Source organism: Cricetulus griseus, chromosome 2, assembly GCF_003668045.3.
Source record: "Cricetulus griseus strain 17A/GY chromosome 2, alternate assembly CriGri-PICRH-1.0, whole genome shotgun sequence".
Lineage (NCBI taxonomy): Eukaryota > Metazoa > Chordata > Mammalia > Rodentia > Cricetidae > Cricetulus > Cricetulus griseus.
Genome location: NC_048595.1, coordinates 1,335,177 through 1,358,090, shown reverse-complemented (window position 1 = coordinate 1,358,090; position 22,914 = coordinate 1,335,177). Strand labels below are relative to the sequence as shown.

At 53.3% G+C, this 22,914-nt stretch overlaps 2 protein-coding genes across 2 annotated transcripts; both read left to right on the top strand.

The window, feature by feature from the left end:
• Positions 1-536: 536 nt before the first annotated feature.
• On the top strand, positions 537-1,215 carry LOC113833739 (transcription factor HES-5). The gene is made up of 3 exons (XM_027398458.2): positions 537-590; positions 677-842; positions 935-1,215. The coding sequence occupies exons 1-3, from the start codon at positions 537-539 to the stop codon at positions 1,213-1,215; spliced, it is 501 nt and encodes a 166-aa protein (XP_027254259.1).
• Positions 1,216-3,632: 2,417 nt separating this feature from the next.
• Positions 3,633-21,452, top strand: Pank4 (pantothenate kinase 4 (inactive)). The gene is made up of 19 exons (XM_027398501.2): positions 3,633-3,789; positions 9,128-9,210; positions 9,608-9,822; positions 10,121-10,304; positions 10,589-10,681; positions 11,015-11,168; positions 11,455-11,636; positions 12,240-12,321; positions 12,566-12,666; positions 14,874-15,029; positions 16,676-16,788; positions 16,997-17,084; positions 17,800-17,951; positions 18,732-18,787; positions 18,992-19,041; positions 19,562-19,666; positions 20,112-20,212; positions 20,332-20,400; positions 20,984-21,452. The coding sequence occupies exons 1-19, from the start codon at positions 3,666-3,668 to the stop codon at positions 21,195-21,197; spliced, it is 2,322 nt and encodes a 773-aa protein (XP_027254302.1). The 5' UTR covers positions 3,633-3,665; the 3' UTR covers positions 21,198-21,452.
• The last annotated feature ends 1,462 nt before the right edge of the window (positions 21,453-22,914 follow it).

Below are 22,914 nucleotides of genomic sequence, written 5' to 3'. Positions count from 1 at the left end.
GGGGAGGGTGCCCACCCTCTGGAAGCCGCTGTCTGTTAATTGTGAGACTCCTTTTTCTGAGCCTGTGGCCTCTGCCAGCCAGCGGTGGGGAGCCGCTGGGGAGTGGGAGGGAAGAAGGGAGAGAAGGGGGGCGCTCCTTCCTGCCCTCCCCACCTCCCCGCGGCCTGGGAAAAGGCAGCATATTGAGGCGCGGGGCTCTCAGCATCAGGCCCCGGGATGCTAATGAGGGCGAGCGCGTTCCCACAGCCCGGACATTGTGCCGCGCGGCCCACCTGCTCCTCGGGGAGCGACCATTGTGCCCGCGCCAATTCACAGGCAATTTAGCGTGCGCTAATGGGCCGGCGCCTTTGTGCGGCCGGCGCCGCCATTGGCCGCCGAGTGTGGGAACGGCCGCGGCGCCCGGGCCCCAGGCGCCGGGTCGCCGCCCGCGCCTATATAGGGCTGGCGCGCGGGGGTCGGGGCCGCGCCAGCCCGGGACGCCTGGCTTTGCCCGTTCCGCTCCGCTCCGCTCGCCAGTCGCCTCCTGAGCGCCAGGCATGGCCCCAAGTACCGTGGCAGTGGAGATGCTCAGTCCCAAGGAGAAAAACAGAGTAAGTGCCACTCGCCCGGCGCGCGGCGTCCGGTTCCCCCGGGGCCTCTGGCCGCCGCCGCCCACCTGACGCCTCTCCTCCCGCAGCTGCGGAAGCCGGTGGTGGAGAAGATGCGTCGGGACCGCATCAACAGCAGCATAGAACAGCTGAAGCTGCTGCTGGAGCAGGAGTTCGCGCGGCACCAGCCCAACTCCAAGCTGGAGAAGGCCGACATCCTGGAGATGGCTGTCAGCTACCTGAAGCACAGCAAAGGTGAGCCACGCGCCCATGCCCGCCTCCTGCTCCCCGCCGGTGTCGCTTGCACCGCGCGCGCGCCCCACTCATGCCGCCCCGTCTTCCCGCAGCTTTCGCCGCGGCTGCCGGCCCCAAGAGCCTGCACCAGGACTACAGCGAGGGCTACTCGTGGTGCCTGCAAGAGGCCGTGCAGTTCCTGACCCTGCACGCCGCCAGCGACACGCAGATGAAGCTGCTTTACCACTTCCAGCGGCCACCAGCTCCCACCGCACCTACCAAGGAGCCCCCGGCGCCCGGCGCTGCGCCCCATCCCGTACGCTCCCCGGCCAAGGTCTCTGCCGCCGTCGCCACCTCCCGCCAACCCGCCTGCGGCCTCTGGCGGCCGTGGTGACCCCGCGGCCCGACGGGATGCTCGGAGCGGACCAGAGGACAGACAAGCCGGTTCCTCTCGTGTTCTTCTCCGTGTAGGGAAGACCTTCCCCAGCCGCTGTTCAGCCCCAGGTTGGCCCCAACCTTCTTCCGAAGGCTCCCTCCCCCAGGGCTGGCTGGCCAGCAGGAGGGTCATTCTTAGAGAATGTTTGTGCAGAGTCGTCATTTGGGGATAATCAGGGTCCACCCTCTGCCGTGTGTCCGACCCCATGGGGTTGTTTTGTGTTTGCATTTCAGCAAGTGACTTCTGGGAAGTTCCCGGTCACCGGGGGTTCTATGATATTTGTAGAGTCGGGGCGGGGGGGGGTTGGTTTGCCGGTGCCCCAGCCTGTAGAGGACTTTCTTCAGGGCCCGTTTCTGCCGGGCAAACACCCTGCAGGCGGGCTGTGCCCTGGGCACACTTGCCTTTTGTGAAGGCGGAATCGCAGGCGTTTCCTCATAGGAAGGCACTTAGCCTGCGTGGGCATAGGGCCCATGGGACCTCACCTAAAGGTCCACGTGGCCTTGGCTGTCTGATGCACGCTCATAGTGGGCTGTCTGGGAGGGTGGGGGTCTCCACGATGATCCTTAAAGGATTCCTCTGTGTGGGTGGGTGCATGTGAGCACGGTGGTTTTTGTACTTAGAATTTGAACTCTTGGTCATGTGGGAGACCACAGACTTCTCTGAAGGCTTCTAATAAAATGTCAAGCCCTCCATGTCTGTGCCTCTTGTCTGTCCTTGGCAGCAATAGGGGTAGCCTGCCCATGACTGGGGGTGGGACAGTGGGACTACCATGTTCACAAATGGGGGTCAGGAGGAGTGATTGCTGGAGGTTCTCTAACAGAGAAAAACAGAAGGCAACAGGCAGGAGGTGAAGAGACACCTGCAGAGCTGTTGGTGCTCTCGCTGTGCACAGGACCTGGGTGGCTCCTGGGGGAAAGGGGTGGGCGAAAGGCATCCTGATCACTGTAGGTCCTTTGCTCTGCCCACTGAGACAGAACTGGGAACTGCAGTGCATCTTTTGCTGCAACAAGAAGAGGCTCAGCTGTGTCAAACCTGAGAAAGGACCTGTCCCAGGTCCTGCTCTCCTTACTGCATCTAATTCGCAAATGCCCACCCTCCTTCCCCAAGGCGACTGACTACAGTCAGGGCTATCTCATTCCATTCAGGCCATGAAACCGACAGGGATGGTCCATTGCCCCAGATGGAGCGTTTACAGAAGGTCAGCCAAATTCACAGGACCCTAGAACCACAGCTTCCAGGTGCCCCAAAGTCAAAATCCATGGAGCAAGGAGTGGGGAGGAGCTGGATGTGTCTACATGTCTTCTGAATGACAGGCCACAGGTGTGGGCCCTGCCCTGCCTTCATCTTTCCCACTCAGCAATTGTCATCAAACCTTCATCCCATCCTTTTCTGTCTCCTCTGCCAGTGGCCACCTGAAGTCCCTGCTGAGCCCCTAGCTGTAGTGAGCGATGATGGAGAACCTTTTGTGCTTACCACAGGGGCAGCAGCCCATCTACAAATAGCAGGGGACACCACTCCTGTGTGGAGTGTCCTAAACTCAGGGCAAGCATACCTCACTGACAGGGACTGAGTTGCTGGATCATGGTACTCTCAGAAGGAGCCCTGCCACCCTGGAGCAGGCTCTGCCATCCAGAGCATGCCCACCCTGTTGGTAGACACGTGCAGTACAAGGCTGCCTCCTCTCTGGATCAGTCCAGATACATGCCAGCTGAGCTGTGCCTCTCCTGCGAGTGACAGCCTGCAGACAGAACCTGAGAGCAAGACACTAAGTTATGTGTTGGGCCTCTTGGAGGACACGGTGCTCTCAAGGGACGTAAGTCAACAGGAACTCCAGATCACCTCCACTTTGGAGCCCTGCCCCCTCTTTCAGGCACCCTTTCCTCCTTTTCCCTATACTTTCTGCAGATTGCCATTAAAGGCCCATCTTTCCCAGCTGCAGACTCGTGACGTCTCCCCTCTCCCCATATCACTGTCCCCATGGCTGGGCACTCCTGAGTGTAGGGTCCTTAAAACTACTCCGATTTACATGGGAGTTTCAGCATTGAAGGTCTGTGGGAAATCAGGATGGTGGGTCACCCTATCAGAAATCACCGCAGCTTGTAGGGCCGACCTCACCGCAGGAGGGCGCCAGACCCAGGTGGTCTGGCTCAGCACAAGTTAGCATCCAGACAACTTAGCGAAAGAATAATATTCCCGAAGCTTCGTATTCGTAGTTTGGAGAATAATCGCACTCCCTTTCGCAGTCCTGACCTCTAGGACACTTGTCTGGGGCGGTAGAGAGGCACGGTCTCCAGCACAGGCGGAGGGGCGGGGCCTTCATTAGCATAATTTATGCGCGAGGTCGTTTACCAGTCAATTATATGCGCATATATCTCCATGGCTGATGAGGCTGGCCAGGCACTTTCAAAATGGCGGAACGTGGAGCAAGTGGCGGCGGGAGCGGCGGGGACAGCCTGGACAAGAGCATCACGCTGCCCCCCGACGAGATCTTCCGCAACCTGGAGAACGCCAAGCGCTTCGCCATTGATATAGGTAGCCACGGACCGGGTACTCGAACGGGCGGCTAGAGTAGTGGGCGCAGGCGGCCAGCGGGGGCGGCGGGAAGGACGAAGGGCGGGGGCGCGGGCCATGCGCACAGCCTCACGGGTCGCCGCACAACCTCTTGGGACTTGTAGTGTGTGCAGCGCCAAGGTGTGGGATCGAGCTGGCTGTGGGACTTCAGCTCCCGGTAGGCACTGCGCGGTTGGAGCGGGGCATGTCGGGCCTCGTAGTCCGCGTGGCGCCGGCCGATTGTGAGGGCTCCGCGGCGGGACGGACAGGGCGGGTGGCTTCGGAGATGCTAGTCCGCTCAGATCCCCTGTGGTTTGGCTGCACGGAGGCCCAGTCCGCGGAGCTCTCGCTTCCCAGACAGCGGTCGAGACGTAGCAGGGCCCCAGTACCGGTGCACTGGTTAAGCTCCCAGCGTGTTCCGTGGCTTTGGATGCCTGCACTACCTCCTACGTCCCCCTCCTCCTGCGAGCCTGGTGGTTGACCTCACTGCCCACCCGCTATAGGCCGGCCTTAGACCCCCTCCCGCGTTGGGCTGCCTCATACCTCCTGTGGAGACCAAGGCACAGAAAGAGGCTAACTTGCTCGGGGTCATTCAATTCGTAGATAGCAGAGCTGGGAGGGGAGCCGGCCATCCCCCGGGCCACTCTGCTGTGCGTCCTGTTAGGGATAGTTTTGCCCGTGCCTCTTGATGCCAGCGTGGTCGGTGAAGCCCACACCGCTGGCTCCTAGCCTCCTTGAAAAGCCTGGGCCGCTAAAAGACTTGAAATCTCTATTTCTGGAGTGTTGAATATGTTCTCTACCCTCTTGCGTTTGGGTTGTCTCTCTGAGGTGCCCTTTCTGGGACGGGGAGTGGGTGAGAAAGCAAAGATGGCCTGGTTTGAGCTCCCACTTTATCAAGGGCTCAGGAGGGTTGGTGATAGGGGAGTAGGCACTAGAAAAGATTCGAGTAACACCTGAGATAACTTGGTGACTGACTGGATATTGGACTGAAACTGGTGAACTTACAGGCCCAGCAGAGGGGATGACTGTCCACAACCAGACAAAGCCAAAGACCGCAAGGCAGCTGTCTCCAGGCTTCTGAAATCTTCTCTCCAAGAGCTAGATTTTATGCTTTGTCCTATAGTCTTACACTTGTTTGTTAGGAAGAAGTCAAAATTAAATAAATATGTCTGAGAAGCTATTGAAGTTGATTGCAGACGTCATCTGGCAGTTGAGAAAATAGGGTTCACCTTGGATAATGTATTTGGCTCCCAGAGACCCATTGAATTATCAGCCACAAAGCATGAGCTGTAGGGAGGGTGGCCTCCACACTGAAGGTGCTGAGACAGGCTACCTTGACAGAGGACACTGCAGGGGTGTTTTTGTCTCCTCTCTCTCTGGAAGCTTCCACTAGCCTGGGTCCTGGATCTGAGCTTAGAAGGACATGCTTACTGTTCCTGAGGACAGACTTTTTTTTTTTTTTTCTGCAGCTGATAAAGAGATCACTGCTCAGGCACCTACAGAACAACATGCTTGTTGGCAGTGTTGTTTAAAAATAGACTTCTCTTGTTCCTTCTCTCCTCAATGTGTCCCTGGATCGAGGAAGCCTCAGCTGTTCTATGTTCTTGATGAGCTCTTTTCCTTTCTTGGATGGGTTCATTCATGTCAACTAGGTTGATTCACTCCTAAAAACACAGGCAGTAGGGAGGGGCCCTGAGGGGCACGCAGGCAGGAAGAGACTCCAGGATAGTAAATGCTGGGCTGTCCTGCCCTTCCTTGGTTCTATGATGCACGTGTGAAATTCAGAGGACAACTTGGTGGGATTCAGTTCTCTGCTTCTACTTTTGGGTCCTGGGGATCAAACTCAGGTCATCATCCTTGACAGCAGCAAGCACCTTCATCTGATTCATCTCGCTGGCCTCCCTATACTTTCTGATAAGTTGCTTAAGGTACATCTCTGTCTGTTTGCACAGCCTTGTCTTTTCAGAAACAGTGTATCCGCAGGTAAATTAGACAAGCATTTAGAATCAGACAAGCCTGAGGACAGGCTGGATTGAGGACAGGAAAGAGGGATCAGGAGGTTTAGGACTATGACCAGGGATGAGATTAAGCTTATACACTCACTAAACCCAACAAGCAAGGCTGCATTATGGTCATTCTTGGTTGCATGGGACAGGCTGCATTGTTTTAGTTTCACTGAGGGGAGAGCTCTGGCCTCCAAGCACCCTGGTCCTAAATGTCTGTAAATTTGAGTATCTGCTCCCTTGTAGTCCATTAAGTATTGTCTCATAAAAAAAAAAATACTTGGAAATAACTTAGCCATTTCACTTTGCTACTGAGAGACCTTCCCTTGTTTCTATTAGGCCTCTGAGTGGTACAGCCGCACAGAGTGCTGAGATTCCTGTTTTCCCCATGTTGTCATTTGAAGGCCTGTGAATCTGCAATTGCGACTACAAACTGGAAAGTGCCTTTTCTGCCTGCAGGGACTTGTCCTTGACATTGCCTTTTCTGGAACTCTGGGCGATTTTCCCTGGAGTGTATGGCTCAAGTGGACAGAGGCCTTATGTTTTTCCTGGAGCACAGGGTGACAGGGCCCTGTGAGGATGCCAAGAGCCTGCCTGATTCCAGGTGTGGTGATTGATCCATACCTTGAGCCCCAGCACCCAGAGGTAGAGGCATATGGATCTCTCTAGATTTAAGACCAGCTCAGGTTACATAGTTCCAGGGCAGCCAAAGCTATGTATTGAGACCCTCCCTCAAAAAACAATACAACTGGCTGGGAGGTGGTAGCACACTCCTTTAATCCCAGCACTCAGGAGGCAGAGGCAGAGGTCAGCCTGGTCTACAAAGTGAGTTTCAGGACCGCCAGAGCTGCACAGAGAAACCCTGTCTCAGAAAAACAGTAGAACTGAAGAAAAGGATAAACAGTAAAGAACACTGACTGTTCTTTTAGAGGACCAGCTTTAATTACCAGCACCTATATGGTTACTAGCAACCATCTGTAACTCCATTTACAAGGGGATCTGATGCCCTCTTCTGGCCTCCACAGACACTGCATGGACGTGGCGGGCAGGCATTTAGGTAGTTAAGACATCCATACACATAAAATAAAAATTTAAAAAAACACAAAAATTTTTTTAAAATATGTAAAAATAAAATCTTTCAAAGCAACAAACAAGAGCTGGGTCCTCTGGAGGCCTTTGGCTCCCTTTGACTACTTCTGAGGCTTGGGCTGCCCCATCAGCTCAGTCCTAAACAATGGAGGCTGCTCTATGACCCTCCGTCCCTGCGTGAAGATAAATCTTACCTGTTGACCCTGTGTATCTCAAAGATGCTGTGTGTTGCCCACCCTGATTTATTAAGATGATAGGCCAAATGTGGATGGGTCAGTTTATTGGGGTCTCTCAAGATCGGGGCTTGAAACTGCATTGCTTTTAGTGTTGGAACTTGAACCTGGACCCTGAATGTGCAGGCAAAGGTGCTACCACTGAGCCACATTCCTGCCCTTTTACCTCAAATGTTGGGTTGTTTCCCCTCATGGCCCCTTAAGCCCCCCTCCTTTCCTTAGCCTTTGTCTCCCTAGATGTCATTACATTTACTTTTATGTCATATGCACACACACACACATAGTTGTACATACCTATGTAAAATCTGTGACTCACAAAAGGAATACATGTTTGTCTTTCTGAGGCTGGCTTAATTCACTTAACATGAGCATCTCCACTTGTTTCCATTTTCCTGCAAGTGACATGACTCCATTCTTCTCATGGCTGGGAAAAAATCCACATAATTATATCACATTTTCATTCAGTCCTGTTCCTCAGCCCACACTTTATTTTTTATTGTGAGACAGGGTCTCACTAAGCAGCCTGGGCTGGCCTTGGAATTAGTTTGCAGCCCAGGGTGGCCTGAAACTTGTGATCCCTGCTGCTTCTGCCTCCAACTAGCTGGGATTACAGGTCTGCACCACCAGACCTTGTAACTGAGTGTATGGAGAGGGGTGGTCATCGGACACTCAGGCCTTCTGCTTTTTGTCTGTCATTGGTCTGGAGCTTTACCAACTAGGTTAGACTAGTTGGCCAGTGAACCCTAGAAATCTGTCTTTTTTCCTCCCGTTTTGTCATCACTGGGATCACAAGCATACACCATCATGGGATCACAGGCACACACCATCATCATGGGATCACAGGCACACATCATCATCATGGGATCACAGGCACACACCATCATCATGGGATCACAGGCACACACCATCATCATGGGATCACAGGCACACACCATCATGGGATCACAGGCATACACCATCATGGGATCATAGGCACACATCATCATCATGGGATCACAGGCACACACCACCATCATGGGATCACAGGCACACACCATCATCATGGGATCACAGGCACACACCATCATCATGGGATCACAGGCACACACCATCATCATGGGATCACAGGCACACACCATCATCATGGGATCACAGGCACACATCATCATGGGATCACAGGCACACATCATCATCATGGGATCACAGGCACACTCCATCATCATGGGATCACAGGCACACACCATCATCATGGGGTCACAGGCACACACCATCATGGGATCACAGGCACACACCACCATCATGGGATCACAGGCACACACCACCATCATGGGATCACAGGCACACACCATCATCATGGGATCACAGGTACACACCATCATCATGGGATCACAGGCACACACCATCATCATGGGATCACAGGTACACACCATCATCATGGGATCACAGGCACACATCATCATCATGGGATCACAGGCATACACCATCATGGGATCACAGGCACACATCATCATCATGGGATCACAGGCACACACCATCATGGGATCACAAGCACATACTACCATCCCCGTTGTGTTCTGAGCATCTGAACTCAGCACTCACAGTTGCAGAGCTAATGTTTTATCAACTGAGCCTCTCTACAGCCCTTGAAAGCTAAATTTCCTTTAAAACTGGCAACAGTTCAGTGTACTTGTAGGCAGCTGGTTGGCTTCATTTCTGCTTTGTGAGTGTGGGGAGGGAAACCGTGAACTCAGATTAGTTAAGAATCTGGGGGTGGGGCAGAACTGGTAAAGAAGAGCTGCTACAGCATGGTGGTTTATATTCTTTTTCTCTCTTCTGTGCCCACGGGGATCTTAAGTTCACATAGCACTAAGCACCTTGTCCACACAGACTCAGGTGCTCAAGGAAGAAGCTGTTTGCTGATGCATCAGAGTGCCTTCTGAGCGCTTATGGAGGTGGATCTCAAGATCTCCTTTGTCCTCTTCTGAATTTTGCCTCGTTTGTGTCTTCCCCTTGTAGGTGGATCACTGACCAAGTTGGCATACTATTCTACCGTACAGCACAAAGTGGCCAAAGTGAGGTCTTTTGACCACCCAGGAAAGGTAAGCCTGAGGAGGTGTGTAGGCAGGGGCACCAGTGGGGCTGGACAGGGTGGCTGCTTCCCTCTGAAAGCAGCCTTGGACTTCATGCTCTCACTTTTGTTTGTTGTCCCTTGCTGTTTACACATGTTAACACCACAGTCCTGGAGTTGATTGCTCTTCCCTGACCCCTCATGCAGTGTCTCTCCTACCCTTTGTGGGAATGCCTCCCCTCCCTCTGCTCCTTGTGTAGTGTCCTTCTCTGAAGGTCTTGGGTATCTAGACCTCTTCCCTCCATCTGCTTTCTCTGCCTTGGCCCAAGCTAGCATCAGGTAGTTTGTGTATCGAGGTTGAGTGAATACCTAATATGCTGGGGCAGGATGTAATTCTCAAGTCTTAAAGACTTCTTAACTCTTTCCAGGATGTGGAACAGGACCACGAGCCACCCTATGAGATCTCGGTTCAGGAGGAGATCACAGCTCGCCTGCATTTCATCAAGTTTGAGAATACTTACATGGAAGCCTGTCTGGACTTCATCAGAGACCACCTAGTCAACACAGAGACCAAGGTCATCCAGGCCACAGGGGGTGGAGCCTACAAGTTCAAAGACCTCATTGAGGAGAAGCTGCGTCTGAAGTGAGTGGAGAACCTTACTTCTCTGCAAATTGTGGTGCTCTGTGTGTGTGTGTGTGTGTGTGTGTGTGTGTGTGTGTGTGTGTGTGTCTGTGTGTCTGTGTGTCTGTGTGTCTGTGTGTCTGTGTCTGTGTGTGTCTCTGTGTGTGTGTTGGCATTACTAGCTGCAAACCTGTCATGAATGGAAGCTGAAGCTTGGCCATGCTGGGGCCCTCGTGGATATAATCAGACTGCTCTGTGCTGTCTCCTGGCAAGTGTGCCATAGCTGATTCCTGTAGCTGTGTTGTTTCTTCATTTGCAGGGTGGACAAAGAGGATGTAATGACCTGCTTGATTAAGGGGTGCAACTTTGTGCTGAAGAACATCCCTCATGAGGCCTTCATGTACCAGAAAGATTCAGACCCAGAGTTTCGATTTCAGACAAATCACCCCAACATCTTCCCTTACCTCCTAGTTAACATTGGCTCTGGAGTCTCCATCGTGAAGGTAAGAGTCCACAGAATGATAGCTGAATGACTCAGTACCCCTAGCTATGTACGTGCTGTGTGTCACAACCTTCGCTGAACACAGGGACAGGCCTGACCCTTCGTAGAACCATTGTTGGCATGAGAGTTGGGCACCTACCACTTAAATCGGTGCCACTCAGTGTTCACTTGGAAGAGTATGGCAGAAGTTCTTAGGGAGGAGCATGGCAGCCCTGACTCCAGTGCCTTGTTAGCCTGTGTGGCCTGTAGCCCAATGCCTAATATGCCTGTCCTACTCTTCCCCAGGTGGAGACAGAGGATCGGTTCGAGTGGATTGGTGGAAGCTCCATTGGAGGAGGCACCTTCTGGGGGCTTGGGGCTCTGCTCACCAAAACAAAGGTTATCCCCTTTAGGACCTCTGCTCTGTGGCCCTTAGAAGGTCCCTGATACATGTCTGCAGAAGCTATTCCCAAGCCTTTATCCTGGCTCTCGTGCCAGGTCTTAGATCCTTGTGATTGAGCTGTTTACACTCTAAAGGACAAGAACTCTGAGCTACTGGAATTCTGCCAGCTCAGTGGTCTAGTGTCCAGCTTGCCAGCCCCTGCCCTTGCCCCGTGTGCTGAGAGAAGACCGTTCACATCTGACCTGGCTGGCTCCTCTTTGGTGTCTAGGGTGGTGAGGGCTCCCCAGCTGCTAGGCCCCTCACTACCCTGCTCTGCCCTGCCTCCACAGAAGTTTGATGAGCTTCTGCAGCTGGCCTCCAGAGGCCGGCATGCCAACGTCGACATGCTGGTACAGGACATCTATGGCGGGGCCCACCAGACCCTGGGGCTAAGTGGCAATCTCATCGCAAGCAGCTTTGGAAAGTCAGCCACTGCCGACAGAGGTACTTGCTAGGCTCTGCCCTTCATGGTAACTAAGGCATGGCCGGCTTCAGTGCCCAGGACATCACTCTGCCTCTAGGATTCACCCTCCCATAATCCTTCCAGCCTCTGTTTCCACGGAAATGCCAGCTAGGAAAATCATTTAGTTTATTTTTTCTCTCTCTCTTGAAAACAATGCGTCATTCATCCCGCCTCCCATCTGAGAGCTCTGTGCCCCTCACCCTCTAGCTGTCTGTCACCTGGGGTGCTCACATCACACCCTAGATTTTGTTTTCATTTCCCTCTCAGAGTTCTCCAAAGAAGACATGGCCAAGAGCCTGCTGCACATGATCAGCAATGACATTGGACAGCTCGCCTGTCTCTACGCCAAGCTTCATGGCTTGGACAGAGTCTACTTTGGGGGCTTCTTCATCCGGGGCCACCCTGTGACCATGCGCACCATCACCTACAGCATTAACTTCTTCTCCAAGGTGACTGTAGACAACTTCCTGTCCTGGGGCACTGGTGTGGGCTCAGCTCATCCCAACTGCTCCAGTATACTCCATAAAGTCTCCCAAAATGGCGTCATTCTGGCCAGAACTCATTTCACACCCAAGGGGCACGTGTGAGGCTCTGGGATGGGGCACAGTCACAGTTCCTTGCCAGCAGGCTCCTTGGGAAGATAACTCTCCACAGGCAAATGGCCCTCCCACCCACCCAGACCTTCTGATCAACGGCACTTTCCTGCCAGCCAGCTTGGCACTCCGTGTATTGAGTGTTAAGCCTGTCACAGCGAAGGGCAATCAGGGGCTGTCCTTTAGTGAGGGAACCACTCATGGGTCTGAGGTGTCTGGGCCAGCGGAGTGCTACAGATTGGTGCTTGGAATCAGGCAATAGCAAGCCCGAGGGAGGCAGCCGTATATAGTTGGGCTTCCCCTCAGGTTCCTCAGCCAGCAGGCTACCTTGTGGCATGCAGGTACCATCTGTTAGCAATGTTTCAGGCAGCCTTGCAGAAGTTGATGTGCTGGTGTGGTGCGTCCAGAGTGGATCTTAGTGGACACTGACCAGTGACCTGTGGGCTTGGGCTGGGGCAGGGCGAAGTTCAGGCACTCTTCCTGAGACATGAAGGCTACCTGGGAGCCATCGGGGCATTTTTAAAAGGAGCTGAGCAAGACAGTGAGTAGAGTCACACTGCACTGAGCAGTGGCAGGCTGGGCAGGGAGTGACCTGTGCCCCTGATTGGGGCATTTGGGTGGGAGATCGGGGGTGGGGGGGTGAAGGGGTAGTGGTTGAGGAAGCCCCAGAAAGGGGTGATCCCTTAGTGTGTAAATAGAGCAGTGATTTTATCCTTTTCCTCCTCTGCTCCCCCCTTTGAATCAGGGCCGAGGCTGACCCGGTGACCAGCTTCTCGTTCTTTCAGGTCCTAACCAGTACAGCTGGGGCGAGAACTACGCAGCCAGCTCCGGGCTGATGAGCACATCTCCCGAGCTGTGCCCGACTCAACGGGCAAGGAGCGGCACAGTGAGTAGCAGGCCCTTCTGGAGCAGCCTGCCCAGCTGTCTCCACTGTGACCTCTCACCACAGAAGCTGCTTTTATGTTAGACTTGTAGGCAGGAGCCACCGAGGTTTCCAGAGCTCTTGGGAGCCCAAGAGGCCTGGTGGCCTGTGCACAGCACCAAGCTGGCAGCTGTGAGCGTTTGCAGCAAAAGTGAAGACCAGGCCTGCCCTTGGTGGATAGGCCTGCCCTTGATCTGCGCTCACTGCCAGCAGCTTTGTGTTTCTTGGGAAGTCTGTTCTCCCTGGAATGTTTTAGAACCATTTCTCAAGTCTGCACATGAGTTGAAATCCACTGTGAGGATAGACATTATGTTTCCTTGGCCAGAGGCAGGCTGAGCACTGTGGAGCTGGTGGGTTAGGAGATTCATTAGTACATGCCTAGTTAGAGTCCTAGGCATGAGGGCTCCTGCCAGGCGTTCTCAGGTTGGATGCCCACCATGGTGTAGTTACCCTTTTTCCAGCTGTATGACCATCAGCAATTGGCCACAGACCTTATGTAGCTCAGATACCATACACATCTGGGAAAGAGCAGTTGGAACAAAGGTAACTGCTAGGCGCATAAAGTAAGCCACCACCCTCAAAGCAAGGTTGCCAGCACTAGAGTGGAAAACAGCTCTTTGTGGTGTACACAGCATCCCTTGGTAGTGAGCCCAGGCCTCTGCAATGAGAGCACTCTACATGTCCCCTGCACACTTGTCGTCGGGCCAGACCAGACAGGGAACTGCTGCTCATGGATATCTTCCAGCCTTGGTTTTTAATTCATCAAGTGGCTGTGTTGAGGCCTGCCACAGGGACTCCAAAGTGAAAGGAGAGGACAGCAATCAAAGCCGTCCTTCTGTCTATACTGAAGGGTGGCTCATGCTTCCCTCAGTAGAGCATGGCAGGATGAGTGGCATTTACCCAGCTCTGTTCCACACCTTGAGGCCTGCATAGCTCTGCTGAGTAATGTGTCTGACATGCAGGTGCTGAGCAGTCATTTGAGGCTCACACTGCCAAGAGAGACAGAACTAAGTTTGAAATTTCTGCCAGGAAAGCCAGCAGAGGCCTTGGCAATGCCAAAACCTGTGGAGTGGGAAACTTGGCAGCATATTAACTAGTAACGAGAGCCTGGAGTGCAGTGTGTCCTTGTGTGCAGAGAACACCAAGACTAGGTTGCTTGGTGGTGAGCCAGTGGTTAATTAGTTAATCCCTGCCCCTTTCTGGTCAGTTTGGGAATTTCACAGACCTTTCCTGCTAGCCTTGCACTTGCATTTGTTCCCAGGTTTTGTAAGCATTTGTCTCTATGGCTCGGTCCAAGCTGAGTCTTAACCTAGAGTTCATGTTCATTCATTGCAGTTGAAATCACCTGGCTGAAAGGGCTTGAGTTCGTGGGTGTGATGTGGCTAATGACTACGTGAGGTCAGAAAGAGGTGGCCTTGGAGCAGAGGTCACGCTTAGTCTGAATCTGTCTCTAGACAGTTTCTCTGGTCCTAGAGCTAGGCATGTTCACCTCACTGCTATATACTTGCTGATTCAGCTCCTCTCACCTTAAAATAGAAAGTGCCAGTGGGGCGAGTGTTCCAGAAACACTCATGGGCTTGGCACCAGTGTGGCTTGGCACTCGTGGCTGCCAAAGTAGCTGGTCTTACTGATTGTGTCTTGGGCCAGTGTATGAGGAACAGCCCTGAAGTACTTTGCAGGTAGCAAATCAGGTGCACAGGACAGAGGCCAAGACATGTGAGAGTGTGCCCACAGGACAGAGGCCAAGGCAGGTGTGCCAGAACGCATGCAGTCAGACTGAGAGTCGGAGGGCTCTTGGGCACTTAGGTCCTCAGCACTGAGCAGCAGGAGCAAGGCTCTTGGAGAACTGGAGATGCATCACAAGCTAAGCGTTGGGAGGAAACAGCATGAGCTGGTGTCGGAGCAGCCGAGGGAGCCAGCTCAGGAACCACAAGCTGCTATGGAATTGAGGGTAACTGCCAAGAGGTGTTGGTTCAGGGAGAGGCTGGGAGTTGCTCTGAAGCTATAAGAATAGGCCCACTCCACTGCCAAGCAATGAGCTGAGCCCAGCAAGTCTGGCTGGTAGCTGCAAGAGTAGGCTCAGAGATGGCGGCAGGTAGGCGCTAAAGCCAGAGCTTACATGAGGACTGCGGTCTTTCCGACAGTGAGTGAACTTCTTCTCATCCTCATAGTTTGACCTACTGGAGATGGACCGGCTAGAGAGGCCCCTCGTCAACCTGCCCCTCCTTCTGGACCCATCTTCCTACGTACCTGACACAGTGGACCTCACCGACGATGCTCTGGCCCGCCAATACTGGCTCACTTGCTTTGAGGAGGCCCTAGATGGGGTGAGGATCAAGACATAGCAAGTGGCCCATGTGGCCTCCAGAGCACCTGGGCTGCTCCAGGCTTGGCCAGCTCCATCCCTATGAGGATCAATGGGGAAAGAAGGTGGAAGAGAACAGGGACATTTTCTGGAAAGCCATGTAGTCTTAGAAAGCAAAGAATATTTCTGTCTCAGCAAAATGTATCGGGGTGAGGGCATGGCTTAGTGAAGCAGTTTCTATAAAACACCATGTGCTTTTACTGTTTACAGCTTTTCAAAAGGCAAGCCATCACACAGACCTCTATTTAGGGCATTCTTTGGAGGGAGGGTCTTACTCTGTAGCCCAGGCTGGATTGAAACTCACTGTGTAGCCAGACTTAGCTCAGACTCATGATCCTTCTGCCTCAGCTGTCTGAGTGCTGGCATTGTAGCAGCCTATGCCACCACACCACACCAGGCACCTGATCTGATTTTGACATGAATAGGATTCTGTGCTGCTGTGGGACCTCTGCCCTGTTCGTTTCTTTTTGTCTCTATCAGAATCTGATAGAAATGAGGAAGAACTTCTGGCTCACACTTTCAGAGGTTTTGGCCCATGCTCTTCTGGCCCCTTATGAGCCTGTGGTGAGACAGCATTGCAAGGGCAGGGCACAGTAGAGCAAAGCTTCTCACTCTCTGGCAACCAGGAGGCAGAGAGGGAAAGATTGGAAAGGACCAAAGCAAGATGCATTCTTCATAGTTGGTAGGGTGGCACGTGCCTGTGCTCCCAGCACTCCGGACACAGAGACAGGCAGATCTCAGCAAGTTTGAGGCCAGTTTGGTCTGCATAGTGAGTTCAAGGCCAAGCGGGCTATATAGTGAGATCCTATCTCAGTACACACACACACACACACACACACACACACTCTCTCTCTCTGTCCCCCCCCCCCTCTCTCTCCCCCACCTCTCTCCCTCTTAAGAGCGCCTGGTGACCAACCACTTCCTCAGCCAGTCCCCACCTCCCTCCCATAGTCTCCTTCATATTGGTATTAGTATTTTGAGTCCATCATCGGATCACTCCATTGGTGAAAAGCTATTGTGATCCAGTCGCCTTCCCAAGGTCCATCTCTGAATCCTGCTTGCATCAGGGACCAAGCCTTTAACACATGGTCTGCTTTGGGGACACTTCATGTTCAAACCATGTGCCTCCTTGTGCATTTTCTGCCTTTTCCAGTGCTAGCACTCTGTATTGCTAGCCCCGGGGAGGTGTGGGGGTAGGGCTACAGCAACTAAACTTTGAGCTCAGGAAGACTGGGTGGTTGTAGCCACATAGGAATACCCAATCCTCTTTCAAGCATCTGGGTGTGCGCTGAGTGATGGGCACAGCCCTGAACCCCAACAGCCCCTGCTTTGGACATAAATTGGAGCTTTATTCTTTGTAGCTGCCAGTGAGGCCCTGCAGTCTGATCCTGTCTCACAAAGTAGCAGCAGGATGCTTGGGAAGGGTGGTGTCTTTAAAAGCTGAAATTCCAGACACACAGGGCCATCACTATTATTGCCATAGACACTGGCTTTAGCTGTGCAGGTGTGTCCAGCACAGCTGGGCAGAGCCCCACCAGCCTATGCCTACCCTCGGGCTGTGCCTGCCTCTGGGGAATTTGACTTATTTGACGCCTCTGCTGTTGGCAGGTGGTGAAGCGAGCTGTGGCCAGCCAGCCAGAATCCATAGATGCAGCTGAGAGGGCAGAGAAGTTCCGGCAGAAGTATTGGAGTAAGCTTCAGACACTGCGGCACCAGCCCTTGTGAGTCCTATGGCCCAGGCCAGCCCCTGCCTATGGCCACCAAGGAAGGGGTTCCCTTCTTGGCATGGGGACCCTGACTGGCCTGGTGGCAGGATGAGGCCCATGTGGTATGGTCTCTTCTGGCTGTGTGCAGGGGTCTCACTGGGCTTTCCTGGGCTCTGTGAGACCTGTCTTCTTCAGCCACACTCCGTCCTGGTTTTGTCCCCAGTGCTTATGGGACACTGACTGTGCGCAGCCTGTTGGACACAAGAGAGCACTGTTTAAATGAGTTCAACTTTCCAGATCCCTACTCCAAGGTGAGCTCCTCAGACTACAAGTAGGGGGCAGAGAACTTAGTAGCATTTTGTTATGCTGAAGCTCAGGAGGTCTGAGCCCACACTGGCTAGTTCTCAATGGATAGCTCTACTCAGAAGCTGGGGGTGCAGCCACTGTAGCCCCATGTGTCAGCACTCCCCATATCCTCTGGCTAGGAGCTGTGACCCCTTCTTTCCCTGCTGTCAGGCATCTCATTTCTTCCTCACACACCCATGCATAGTGGCCTCTAGGGGTGCATATCCTCTGCCTCCTGACTCCATTTAACCTGTGTGTTGAAGTTTCTGCCCCACCCAACACCATGCAGACCTGAGGACTGCCCCATATCAGTAAGTAACATGGTACACTCAGTGGGCCAGCCCTGAGTGACCCTTTCACCTCCCTGGTATGTCAGGGTTTGTATCCTCAGTGAGCCTCCTTCATCTACTGACCTGTGGAGACCTCCTTAGAAGCTATAATGAGGCCAGGTGGTGGTGGCACATGCCTTTAATCCCAGCACTTGGGAGGCAGAGTCAGGTTCATCTCTATGAGTTTGAGGCCAGCCTGGTGTTCAGAGCGAGTTCCAGGACAGCTAGGGCTGTTTCACAGAGAACCACTGTCTCAACTCCCAACCCCACTCAAAAAACAAAAGTGTGGTAAGGGCCATTCTCCCTCCAGAGCAAGCACCAATAAAACAATGCTTGTGTGTCTTTCCCATAGGTAAAGCAGAAGGAAAATGGCCTCGCCCTAAAGTGCTTTCAGAGTGTGACACGCTCACTGGACTCGTTAGGCTGGGAAGAGCGGCAGCTGGCTCTGGTGAAGGGGCTGTTAGCTGGGAATGTCTTCGACTGGGGAGCCAAGGCCGTATCTGAGTAGGTGTCTGAGGCCTGCTCAACTAGTCCCTTCCTTCTTCCTCTGAGGTGGCTTAGAGATGGTTTATTTTGTGACTAAAGTATGCCATACCAGGCTATCTAAACCCAGATCCATCTTGTTCTGGACCAGCGCTACTTTTAACAATGATGAACAAAGTCATGGGTCTTTGTGCTCCTGGGGGCAGGCACATATCATAGTGAGGTAGATTTGAGCTTTAGGGCTGACATTTTCAGGATAAAAGTCCAAATTCATAGTTACTAAGTACAGCAGGGATTGATGAGACTTAGTGTCTGATGTCACCAAGGGGCCTTACAGAGGTGCTGGCACCAGCTGAACACTGGGACAAGTGTGTTTCTAAGGGGCATTGAGTTGCCGTCTCCATGGTAATTCATCCCAGGCCTGAGCCTCCTTGGGTGACCATGCTACTTGCTGGTATGGGTCCACACTGAGAAGGGCCGTTCACTCTCCTGCCTCACCTTCTTCACAGCTGCCCATCTGAGATGCAGGCCCCAGGGTGTGCTGGCAGGATAACAGAGGCTGCCAGTCATAGAAGGAGCTAAGCTGCACTGGTCCGAGCAGGTCTGAGCTCTTACACTCCACTGCCAGGATGTATTCATGTCTGCAGTGTGCTCTGCCTGGAGCCGGGCTGCCCATTGGGTGGAGATACTGCCAGTCCAGCTCAGCACAGCACTGCTGGGAGACACTTCACCGTGTTGATTGGTGCTGGAATGCTTGCTTTGTGTTATTTGCTTCATGTTAATTTTCTCTTCTCTACACAGTGTCCTTGAATCAGACCCCCAGTTTGGGTTTGAAGAAGCAAAGAGAAAATTGCAAGGTATGGACACCATGAGTGTGTCGGTGCCGTGGGTGGGTGGGTGGGTGGTGGGTGGGTGGTTGGTTCTGCAGAAGAACCCTGGCAGCGGGGCAGGAGTAACTCTGCCTGGCGCTGCATAACCATGTGGGCTGTGGGCTTGGAGTGAGAGAGCACATCCCTTGTTGAAGCAAGCTTCCCTGACTGGAGTTCCCCGTCTCCTCACAGAACGGCCCTGGCTCGTGGATTCCTACACCAAGTGGCTCCAGAGGTTAAAGGTGCGTAAAGGTGCCTCTGCTTCTGCCCTTGGGGGTTGGAACACAGAGCCTGGACCTGGCCAAGAAGGGTGGCTACCAAAGGCATTGGGCTTACTGTGAGGTGGGTGTAGCAGCCCCCACCCATCCCTCCCCACAGTGGCCTGGGACACAGGTATAGCCTGTAGCCACCACTTAGAGCTCACAAGCCCCCAGCTGAGAATCTAATGTCAGAAGTACCCATTGTAGGCTTAGGTGTGACTCAGTAAAAGAACAATTGCTCGGTGTGTATGAGGTTCTGGGTTCCATCCCCAGCACCCCAGGGAAAATAGATGTCCCTACTTCCTGCATGACCTCCTGCAATGACCACTGCCTGGGTAACCTGGCCTTGGGACAAACTGCCTTGTCCCCATCGGTCGCCATGCTCTGAGACCCTCTTCCTGGACCCACCCCCTGTGGGGGCTGTGGGAATGTGGAGTACAGTGGTGTGTGAAGCGCTCGAGTGCACCTGTTCCCAACTGAACGTCCTGGTTTTGTCTTACAGGGGCCCCCTCATAAATGTGCCTTAATTTTCGCAGATAACAGTGGAATAGACATCATTTTGGGAGTCTTCCCCTTTGTCAGGGAGCTACTCTTTAGAGGGACGGAGGTGAGTGAAAAGGTTGGGTGGGTGGGACCCTTCCCCTGGGCTTCTCTGCTGTTGGTGGGGTTGGCATTGCTGTGGGCTTCTGGCGGTGGTCAGAGCTCCTACATTTGTGTCAGGTGAGTTTGGGTGAGACCAGGGAGCACCTGGGCCTGTGGGTGTTGCTGTAACTTAATGCCTGGGCTCCTTCTCTCCTGTTCCTGGAACGGCATTTATTAGAGACTTGGGAGTACATGGGAGGGTACCCTGGTCCAGGAGGCAGGCCAAGGATGGGATGAGAGGCAATAAACATGCTCTGAGCACAGCCCTGCCTCTTTCAGAAGCCACAGAGCCCTGAGATTATGTGGGGCCCTGCTGCCCAGTTGGCTGGACCCTGCCAGGGTCAGCTTGGTGAGTTTTGGCCATATAAGTAACAGCCCCGGTTCTAAAGAGCTGCTGCCCCTCCCCATAGGTCATCTTGGCATGCAACTCAGGCCCTGCCCTGAACGATGTGACCTACAGTGAGTCCCTCATTGTGGCAGAACACATTGCAGCCATGGACCCCATCATCTGGTAGGTTCTGGTTGCCTGTGTTAAGCCAGGCAGGAGGTGGGCCTAAGAGGTCCTGGGAGATATGCAAAGAAGGGTTGGGGAGGGGTCTTTATTGGAGCTGACTGCCTTGTTTTCTATAGCTCTGCACTCAGAGAAGACAGGCTGCTGCTGGTGCAGACTGGTTCCAGCTCCCCGTGCCTAGATCTCAGGTAACCCAGCCTCCTCCCTCCTACTCTGCCAGGCACCAAAACCAGCCATGTTGCTACCTACCCTAAATGTGACCTGTGTAACCACTTCTTCCTGGGGCCTGTAGAGCCCCAGATAGGCAACTGACCCAGGCTCCAGGCCTTGGGACCCACCATTCCCACAGGCAGTATGTCCTCCAATTTTTTTTTTTTTTTACATTTATTTGTCATTTATTTATTGTGTCTCTATATGTGAGGGCCATAGCACGTGTAGAGGGCAAAGGGCAACTTGCAGGAGCAGCCTTTTTCCTTTCACCATGTGGGTTCTGTGGATCAAACTCAAGTCATTGGGCTTGGTGGGAAGTGCCAAAACCCACAGAACACCTTGCTGGCCTGTCCTGGAGTGCCTCCTGCAAAGAGCTGCACTGCACTAGACATGTCTGAAATGTGGGCATTAAGGAAGCCCCTGGCCACTGCTGGAAGGCTGGGCGTGGCTGGGGAGAGGTCCCCATGTCCAAGGGAACAGGGTTGGTGTCCACCAAGGTGTGCTCAGGGCAGGTTGTGGCCAGGCCCTGGCCCAACCTCGCTGCCACCTTCTTCCCTGAAGCCGCCTAGACAAGGGGCTGGCCGTGCTGGTGCGGGAGCGTGGTGCAGACCTGGTGGTCATCGAGGGAATGGGCCGTGCCATCCACACCAACTATCATGCATTGCTGTGCTGCGAGAGCCTCAAGCTGGCAGTGGTGAAGAACGCCTGGCTGGCAGAGCGGCTAGGTGGCCAGCTCTTCAGCGTCATCTTCAAATATGAGGTTCCCACCGAGTAAGACATCCACTCTGCCAGACAGACCTACCTGCCTGTCCCTCGTCGGGAATATGATTTACTGCGAAGAACCTATGTCACACGGGAGTATTGATGCTATGCTTCTGTGATTGACAGCATATGTACCAGGGCCACCCAACCTAGCATTTGTCCTGTGGGACACTTGTGTTGGAATGTATTTAACTGTTAAATAATCTTTTATATATATATATATATATATACATACATACATATATATAAATATATAAATACACATGTATTCACCTGGTGGGAAACAGTTCCTAGTACAGCAGGTCTCCCAGAGGCCAGATCCACATTCTATGTGTTGCCGAGAAAATGGCCACAGCCCCAAGTGGTCTATGGTAGCCCCAGTGACTACCTCTGTCACCTCTGGGGCTACCGAGTCCTGTCCCCTCACCTCTTTGGGTCCCAGTGTCTCTCCCATTCCTGTTTCTTGACTCAGTGTGTCTTGTCTGCTGACCCAGCTCCTAGGAGCAGCACAAACTGCTAAGCGGCTCTCCTGTTTCAAGAGCTAGTGGAGAGGAGGCTTTGTCATGAAGGACCCTCGAGGGTTCTTGGAGGAGCTGGACAGAGCCCAGCAACCTATATGGGTTTTGTTGCTGTGCCTTTGATTCCTTCCAGTCCCCAGGGCTCGCCCCCTGGGAGCACTGAGATACCTCAGGTGTACCCAAGGCTCTTGGGCTCCTTCCTTAATTGACTTGACCCCCAGGGATGGATGTGTGGCCATGAACAGCCATGCATTGAGGATGTAGGTATGTGTTCACAGGACTGCACAGGTACAAGGGAGGAGCCTCATGCCAGTTCTTACCATAGGGGCTTGTTCTTGGTATCTGAGCTGTTGGAAAGACTGAAGAGGCCAACACCACCTCCACTGGGTCCCCCCAAGTGGAAAGAAACAGGCCAGCTGAGAGGCACAGCCAGATGCGTCGCCCAGCATACTCTGCTCTGGGCCAATGAAAGTGACAACCTGGACAAAGCAATGTACCTAGATCCAGGGTCATCTAGACTTACTCCACCCCTTTCCCTGCCCTCAGAGGGTTTCAGTGGCCATTTTAGGCCCCACCTGATGTCTTTGTGACCTGCCCTGGATGTTGAGGTGGGCTGTGCCACCTATGATTTGTGTAGTGACAGTGACACCCTTATGTACCAGTCATTATGCAAAGCCTGTATGTAGATGAGAATGCAGAATTGAGTCCAGTTCTCCCACAGATAGCCACTAAGGGGCAGCAGGCACCACACCAACCAACAAACAACATCCTGGGGTTCTGCAATCTTGAGTTCAGAGACTGCTTCCCCAGGACCTCAAGTCATCAGCTCAGGTAGCTGTAGACCCCAAGCTGGGGATCTGATGTCAGAGGTTCCCATTCACAGATCGGGGTATGCTCCTTGGTCCCCAGCACAGACGTGTAAACCCTCCCTGCTTGGGTAGGCGTCCTGTTTTTTCTTGAACTCCAGACAGACAGGCAGACCCAGCTGGGTCTTGGAACTGTCCAAACTGGAAAGATGGTCTGAGCCAAACCCTACTTTAGGTTGACCTTCAGGTCCACCCTGAGACCGGTTTACAATGGCCCTTGGGTCTCCCATCTGCCTTAGCTGGGCCCTCAGAAGGGAAGAGGTGATGAGCAGAGGGTGATTAGGGCTCTGAGCATAAGTTGGTCCTGCCTGACATGTACGTATCCTTTCCCCGGGGGCCTACCTGT